Genomic DNA, 8,793 nt, shown 5'->3' on the forward strand with positions numbered 1-8,793 from the left:
CCCTTTTAAATGTTTTTGTTGTTGTTGAAGTGCACAGTTCATGTGTGTACTGTTCTTCAGTCATTCAGTTAAAAACTGTCTGTTTAAGTTCTATTTTCTGTATTTGAGAGGAGGGTCACAAAGTAGGTGTGGTCAGTTGATGTGTGGATTTTGTAAACGTACAATAATGTATTGCTTTAGCATATTTCATTGTTATGTTGTTGGTATTCAGCACAAAATCAATACAAGCATTTAATATGGCAACCGCCCAAATGCCAACTGAGAGAAAGGTATCAAGCCAATGTTTCTTTTTCAAACCAAGTGGAGTATAATGTAGATCAATGTGTATCCTTTCTTAGTACCCCTCCCAGCCACTAGAAGGCATTAAGCTGATTGCATCCCAAATAGAGTTGAGCATTAGAAGTCTCTCTGCTACAAATTGTAATTTTTGACTTGAAATATTCTACCATACAATACCATTTACAAATTCAAATCAGACCAAAAAAAATACTTCCCACAAGTTAGCTAAGATTTTTTCTTCTTTCTTGATGATTTATTCTTACATTTTAAATTTTGTACCATTAGTCCATTGGTTTTGAATGTTAACCTGAACATTGGTGCCTGTTTCACATCACCTATTCTGCATTACAATTACACTAAAGTGTACACGGACAGATAACACAAAAATGGTTCCATTAACATCCAATTATATTTGCTTTTAATTTGTCTCTACACTAATTGCTGCTTCTAATGTGACAGTTAACTAATTGAGTATAATTACTGCTTCACTGATCTTTAGTGCTTGATTGACATTTAAATATGTCTTGTGAACAGACCTCCAATTAGAAATGCATGCAAAAATGATAATAAGGGCCTTGAGATTTAATCAAGAACATAATCAAGGAAGAATAAAGATGTAAAAGTCTAAAACCATTTAAATGAACCGCATGTACCCCATCTCTGTTCCTGGAATGGCTGAAAACGAGATGTTCTCAGTGTCTGACTTAACCCATGCTAGAATTAGAACTACTAACATTTTCAATAATCACTTATGTTCAACATCCCCTCACTGGGAGATGATCAATGACTTCTTCGCCCGCTTGTGGGACACCAGGCTTTGATTCTGCAGCACCTCTGAAGTCTAATTCTCGGGGAAATCTCAAATCATATTGATCCGTTCAGTCCTGCAGAGAGGAGAGCCTCTGCAGGCTTTCACCTTGCAGATTGGTTGTTAACAGCACAGAGCCTGCAGAGTGAGATGACCCCCACACCCATAGAGCCCCCCCATCCACCCCCCATCTCATCAGCCCACAGTAATCTTCTCCACACAGCGGGCAGAGGGGCCCCCTTTTGTTAGCAGCTCAATGATGGCCCTCCTCCTCCAGGGATAGAATGGGCCCGATGGACGCTCTTACCTATAGGCTTCTCTGAAACTGTCCAACAGCAACATTTTGTGGAGGGAGGAACAATAAAGCGGTAGGAATGGCCCCATGGTAATAACCTATATGATCCACACGTTTATTTGTACTTTGAAGCATTTTAGAGCATAGTCAACCTTTTTGTCTCCATTTCTGAAGCCATATTCTCCTGTGTTAGACAGGTTTCCCTTTTTTGTAGTGCCAAGGTTCCCCGTTTTCTCTCCGCCAGCTGGTCAAGGGTCTCCTGCTGCCGCTAGGGCCCCCAGCTCACTTCCTACTTTCTATAGCACCTGTTCCTTTTTGGCAAGCTAGTGTAGGATCCTGAGAGCTTGGAGACCAGCCATCTGCTCCCCAACTCTGCACCATTTCACCCTCGATCCCAGGAGTCTTTGCATCCCGATTTATTGCAGCATTGAAACCTAGCTCGAGCTGTAATGGATTGGCTCACAAATCCCAGAGTGAAAGCAGAAAGGATGGTCTGTGTGTATGCAATAACTCTACCATTTTATGCTAACCCAAACATTACATCTACTTGACCCTGAAGCTTATTGTGTATTTGTACATTTACTAATGTGCACAGTATATAGGCTATTGATTCAGCAAGACTACTCTACATAATATGTACATATAGTAGCCTATGTAGGCTATTGATTCAGCAAGACTTAACTCTACATAGGCTTCTAAATAGGCAACAGACTATTCCTTGACTCTGGCCATCGAAATACTGTAGAACTACGCTTCTGATCCAACATTTTCTACACTTTTCTATATGCACTATTTGTAGGCTACATCGCTTTGTATAAAGGTCTGCTAAATTCAAGCATACAGTATCATGTAAATATGGTCCTACTTGTCCATAAAAGAAAGAGACATAAAGTTTACACTTTCTAAATAGGCTACTGTTACATGTATACACAACCATGCTGTAGTTCGTAATATGGTCAATTATTTTAGTGTTACAGAATTGTTACAGAACTGCAACTATACTACAACTCCCATGGCTATAGTGTTTTCACTCGTGCGCAGTGGCCACGAAGGCAGCCGAGGCGCGCGGATATCCCGTTTTGTAAAATGGCGGTGTGAGTGAGCCCATTTAAAATTGACCAAACTGACGCCTAAGCCGGCTTTTGTTCAAAGTTAGCGAACGTTCCGAATCATTTAACACTAAAGGGGTACTCATCGAACACGTAATTCAAGAAAAGGTATGTCTGTGTATATTAAATTACAATGTGTATTAGTAAACTGCCTGACGGTGCGACGCTAGCGAACATTAGCTAGCCTACTAGCTTAGCTCGAAAAGCAGAATTTCCATTCAAGTCGATGGTGTGTTAATTAGCTGGCGTTGACTAGGCTAGCTAGCATGCTAGCTAGGTAACCATGCAGTCAGTTTAGTGGAGTCAATACGTCCTGATCATATGGTCGTGGTGTAAAGTTACACTGCATTTAGGTTTGGCAGATCATTCTGGACGTGGTCTCATGACTGTCTACCTTCGCTAGCTTCACTGGGCAAGTCATCGTGTGCTTGCTAACTAGCGGATTCTACAGTTTCGTTTGAGTGTAGCGTAGCCAACTAGCTAGTACGGTAATCGGTTAGTAATAAGACAAGTTTAGCGAGCTAGTGCAGCACCACCATCTTATATATGTTTTTGCCGTTAGCTGTCATTTTTAAAGGGACGCGATCCATAAGAATGTAAAGTCATCTAGATTATTACAAGGTAACATGCTAGCTAGCTGGCTAGAAACAAATTGACCACACGTTACCCAGACAGGTGCACCTCAAACTTACTGGTGCCCGGCTACTTTTGTGGTCCTGTCTAGAGGGCAGGCGACTTGACTTAAACTAGCTGGGCTGTTGCTCCGCTATGCAGCGTAAGTAGTGTTTTGTATTACTGTGTGTTGAGTATCATAGTTAGAGCTAGTGATAACTATGTCTTGAGTCTTGGTCATTTGCTCTATGCGAGGACGTTTCAAATCTTTAATCTTAATCGCAATTACACAAACGATAGGTAGACATAGGCCTGTGTTAGACCATTCTTTTTGTTCAGCAGGTTAGTGCCAGTGTACAACTAGGCAACCAATAGTGTGATTGTAAACAAACAATACATACATAGTCTTGTTATTTTTTAATTGTTAATGTTGCTAATTTGTTGTATTTTATTTACAGAGACGGTAGTTGTGATGGCAAAGAGGATCGCTGACAAGGAGCTCACGGACAGGAACTGGGATCAGGAAGATGAGGGGGAAGAGGTGTGACCACTAAGTTGCAGATATCCCAGTTATGAAACGTGTGGTTGCCACGACGACTTCTGTCCCGACCTGTAGACAAACAAACATTGTTTGGCTTTGCTCACCACCACACAAATGGATGAGACACGCTAGGATGAGGTCACTGTGATAACCTGATAATACGCGATTGCGTCCACAAGTGGAAGAAAAAAAAACAGGTTTGTAAAGGATGCGTAGCTAACGGTGACTTTCATCCATCAGGCGGGGACTTTCTCAGTGGCGAGCGAGGACGTGCTGAAGAACAGGCCGATCAAGAAGGCCAAGCGTCGAACTGCCGGCACAGAGGTAACACCCCAGGAACCACCCACACGCATGCTGGCAGAGGGCTAACCTCGCGGCACCCAAACCTCCAAAGAGGAGCGCATGCCTTTTACCTCCGCTCAGCACTCAATGGAGCTTTTATCCCCCTGCCATGCACCGCACAGTGTACATTATTCACGCGCTTCCTGTTTGTCCCAGGGTGACGGCGGGGGATCCTTCAAAGGGTTTAAAGGGTTCTCCCTAACCCCGACGTCGGCAGCCGGAGGAGGGACCACAGGGTTTTCCGGCTTCGGGAACGGAGCCGGTTTCAAGGGCCTCAGCGGTCTGACTAACGGGAACACTGCAGCCCCCAGCTTCGGGGGCTTCGCCTCGCCGGCTGCCAGCACGGCCACACCTGGTGAGGGTCCCGACCCGGGGCTGAAACAGCACTGCTTTAGTGTCGCGGAATGGGAACGTTCTAAAACATATATAGGGCTATTAATTGATTTAAAATGGTACTTCTGGACTATGCTTGATTTGTGTATTATGAACTAGTCTGTCCCATATTATTATTATTTATATAACAGAATATCGCACTCGGAAGGTATTGTACTCTCATAAAATGAACATTCTGTTAAATGTCAGCCACTACTGGTCCACTGTTGATATGTAATTGAGTTGAAAATTCTTCCATTGTTGTGGACTGGGGTTTGACATTTGAGGCTAATGGAGCTGAATCAGCAGGGTGCTGTATGTGTGTAGTGTGTGTGTGTGTGTGTGTACGTGTGTGACTGCGTGTCTTTGTGCAGCTCCTCGTCCTCTCTGCTCAGTGCTTCAGGGCAGAATGGCAGGGCTGCAGTGTTCCGCTCAGTCGGGGGACCGCCGTTTGCCTCGGTGGGGGGAGGGGTGCTGTCACGCTCGCCTAGGCAGACACAGCCCGGCTAGCTCCCCTCCTCCTCCTCCTCCGCCATTCAAACACGGGGCACCTCAGAGGTATTTCTAGATCTGTGTGATGTAGGACTCACCCCCCCCCCCCCTCCCTGTCTGTTCCCCACCCCCCCTTTTCTTCATCTCAGGTTTATTAACATTCAACGGCCCCGCCTCCACCAAGCCTGCATCGGGTGACATCACAGGCAAGCAGACCAACGGCTCCGCCCCCAGCTTGGCTCAGAGCTCAGGCTCCAGCCGCAGCAGCAGCAGCAACAAGGAGTACAGCCGGCAGCTCACAGCGCTCAACTGCTCCGTGCGGGACTGGATCACCAAGCACGTGAACGACAACCCCTTGTGCGACCTCAACCCCATCTTCCGGGACTATGAGCGGCACCTGGCCAGCATCGAGAAGAAGTACGGGGGAGGAGGAGCAGGAGCAGCGGACGGGGGCTCAGAGAGCAAGGCGCCAGGGGAGAAGCAGGGGGGGCTCCTGCCAGCCGGCGCCAGCGCCTTCCCCTCCTCCGGCAGCACCCTAGCCTCCACGCCAGCCTCCACGCCGGCCCAAGCTTTGTTCTCCTTTGGCAAGGACAAGCCGGAGAGCGCCGCCCCCCCGGAGAAGAGCTCCCCCGCCGTCCCCGCCGGCATCACGTTTAACTTCGGGCAGAAGGTGGACAGCTCGGTGCTGGGGTCCTTGGGGTCCGGCGGGGCTCCCCCCAGCTTCTCCTTCTCCTCCACCACCTCCTCCTCCACCTCCAGCCCGGGCTCCCTGTTTGGGGCTTCCAGCAGCCTGGCCGCCCCTGCCCCCTTCTCCTTCAGCGGGGCAAAGGTTGAACCTGTCCAACCTACAGGTACCGTATTGAGAAATTCTCTTTTATTTTGAAATATATATCATGCGCTAAAGCAGTCTTCTCATTGACTAGACCTTGACTTTAGAATCAGGAGTTTTACTGTTTAGTTCTCTTAAAACAACCTCTTGATGTTTTGGCTGTTAGGGCTTGAAGTGCTTCATTTTTTAGCCCCTTTGTGAATGCGTTCTGATTTTAAATTGTCCTATATTTGATGCAGTATAAAGAATTGTGGCTCATCCTTGAAATGTTAAACATGTTCCATATTAATGCAGCGACTTATAGAACCATTATCTTCCTAGTGCCCACATTTTAATCCATTACATGGGCTCGTACTACAGTTTTACGTGCATGAATACATTGGAGAATGGCAGAGTAAATTGGATAAGATTATTCGATGGCAGGGTTGTTTTTTTTCCAAGCTGAATTAATGCATGGAAAAAAAGGAAAAAAAGAATTAAATGGGGTCCATATCCAGATGATAACATTTGAAGTCCCTGTGAGGGAAGGTGTAGAGCTACCTTGAAGGCTGTCTCACTGTCCTGCTGTGTGTGTCGTGTAACCCCCGGCGTCCTCCTGATCCTTCCAGAAGACAACGCGGACGAGGAGTCTGACGAGCCGCCCAAGCCCGAGGTCCGCGAGATCAAAGAGAAAGACGCCTTCTATTCCAAAAAGTAGGTCCCTGTTCCTGGGAACGCTTCACTTCCTGCCGGGATGTCCTGACTCGCCCAATCAGTCGCAGTGGTCGAGCTGTCAGTCTACGTCCCCTTTTCTGTGCATGTTACGGAAATGCAGTGTGACTCTGCAGCACAGTACAGTACAGTCATGAAATGGTGTAACCGTTTGCACTAAATGTAACTTTTAAATGCAGCCAAAACATGTACATTCCACCATTATTTCAGATAGTATTGCACTTCCAATTACCAATGCTGTTGGAGGGCAAAAAAATAAATAAAAAATCTGTGCTATTTGTTCTTTGAGTTATCTTTGACGACATCACTATAAAACCATAAAACCTAACAGGGCAGTGACTGAATGACCCGGCCCCCCGTGAAATGAATGGCCATTATTCCAGGATGTTGGCTGACATGTTGCCCTTTTTCCCCCATCAGGTGCAAACTGTTCTACAAGAAGGAGACCGAGTTCAAGGAGAAGGGCGTGGGCACGCTGCACCTCAAACAGGCGTCCGAGGGCAAGACCCAGCTGCTGGTGCGAGCCGACACCAACCTGGGTAAGGCTACCGAGCTAGCAGGCTACCGAGCTAGCAGGCTACCGAGCTAGCATGCTACCGAGCCCCCCCCCCCCCCCCACGCTGCTAGACAATAACATGTCGGCTTAAACCGGGCAGAAGGTTTTCGATTCGAATTGGCAAATATTGACACGTGTGTGTGATGGGAAACTTCGGTAGGCGAAACAGTAGATTTGCTTTGTGTGTCGTCCTCCTCTTGAACAAACGGGAGCAGCCCGGCCGGGCTCCCTCCTGCTGGCTGCTGGTGAAAAGCCCCGAGGCTGGCCCAGGAGAGTCCTTGTTCTCCTGTGGGCTTGGTGCAGCTGAAACGTGACAGCCTTACTGAGCAGCCTGGCCTTGTGTCCACCTAGTGGCCCGAGTTGGTATTACCGGGAAACGCATTATATGCAGTGTCATTCCCATACAGTGCGGTTGGAATTGCGAGGCTGACATTATATTTTGGTCGTGTTAACACAGTGAGTTTGTTGTGGATTGATTAGCTTGATTTGTGTTTGTGTGTGAAGGTTCCCTCGATGACAGCTCGTTTTTTTCCCCCCCTCCTGCTTGTCAACAGGTAACATCCTGCTGAACATCATGGTGCAGGCCTCCATGCCCTGCTCCAGAATGGGGAAGAACAACGTGATGGTGGTGTGTGTTCCCAACCCGCCCGTGGACGACAAGAACGCCAGCAGCCCCGTGCCCATGCTCATCAGAGTGAAGACCACAGAGGACGCAGACGAACTGCTCCAGATCCTCCAGGAGAAGAAGGCCTGAGCCGCCCCACCCCACCCCCAGGACTTCATCAGCCCCGAGCCCCCACCATCTCCACCACCCAGGCCATGGTGTTTCAGCCCCTTCCCCTCTCCTCCTGTCCCCCCTTTCGCCCCCCAAAATCCCCCGTCCCCCCTTGCAGTGGCCAGGGCACGGCCGGTGAGGCCTCATATTTGTACTCATGGCGGTTTTATCTTCACACACACACTTGTACTAGACTTACACACACACACACACACACGCCCATGGAAATCAACAGTTTTATGTGCATGGATGTACAGAACAAATTCAGTTTGTAAGTTAGAGATTTTTTTTTTTTTTTTCATCATACTGTGAAGTGGGTCCTGCTTCAATGCGAGAAGTTGTGTGAAGCGTATTTTAAGTAAAAGAGAAAATTAAAACGTGATTCCGGTCACAGAAATACAGTTTTGGAAAGTAGATTTCACTGTTCTGGGCTCAGGAACATTCCAGAGAGTTTGTGTGCTGCTGCTGTTGCTAGTAAGATGGGAGACGAGCTGAACAAAATGGTTTTGATGTTTTGGTTCTTGCCTGCTGTTTGGATTAGTATTGTCAAGGGGGGGGATTTTGCAAGTATGAATTATCGTGTGTTCAGCATGAATGTTTTTCTACTGACCATGTCCGATTCTCCTGAAGGACACGTGACAAATATAGCAATGCGCCGTGTCGATGAGGGCAAAAACGGCTTCTCACCTTGTTTTGGAGAGAAACCCCTTCATCCAAGTACAGTAACTAAATCGATGTGGAGGCAGTATACTAATCATCCACTCATTTAGGTCCAAAGTTGAGTCACTTTGGAAAAACAGTGGGGGAGAGTAGACCAAGATTCTCCTGTTTATACTCCCCTCGTGTGTCCGTGTGTACCGAATGTGTCGAGACGTTTTTGCTCTGTAACTATTTATTGTTGAAACAAAACCGTGTGCCCTAATGGGAGTTCTGGACGTGAACCCGTAGTCTAGAGGAAGTGAACGAACCCCCTTCCAGCTCTTCCCCCCCAGAATGGTTTATATATGTACTCTCCTCCTCACAGCACTGAGGAACCCCACAGACGGTGTGCAAGGGAAGTATGTTTATCACA

General features: G+C 47.2%; 1 protein-coding gene across 2 annotated transcripts; it reads left to right on the forward strand.

Moving 5' to 3' along the window:
• The first annotated feature begins 2,420 nt into the window (after positions 1–2,420).
• nup50 (nucleoporin 50) lies at positions 2,421–8,122 on the forward strand. 2 transcript variants are annotated; one of them, XM_062482765.1, is made up of 8 exons: positions 2,421–2,599; positions 3,562–3,644; positions 3,885–3,968; positions 4,143–4,341; positions 5,000–5,701; positions 6,288–6,372; positions 6,811–6,929; positions 7,501–8,122. In XM_062482765.1, the coding sequence occupies exons 2-8, from the start codon at positions 3,576–3,578 to the stop codon at positions 7,698–7,700; spliced, it is 1,458 nt and encodes a 485-aa protein (XP_062338749.1). In that variant the 5' UTR covers positions 2,421–2,599; positions 3,562–3,575; the 3' UTR covers positions 7,701–8,122. The 2 variants fall into 2 exon arrangements, with proteins under 2 accessions (XP_062338749.1, XP_062338747.1); XM_062482763.1 differs by lacking the exon at positions 2,421–2,599 and adding an exon at positions 2,871–3,266.
• The last annotated feature ends 671 nt before the right edge of the window (positions 8,123–8,793 follow it).

The sequence above is a fragment of the Osmerus eperlanus genome, chromosome 17 (genome assembly GCF_963692335.1).
Source record: "Osmerus eperlanus chromosome 17, fOsmEpe2.1, whole genome shotgun sequence".
NCBI lineage: Eukaryota > Metazoa > Chordata > Actinopteri > Osmeriformes > Osmeridae > Osmerus > Osmerus eperlanus.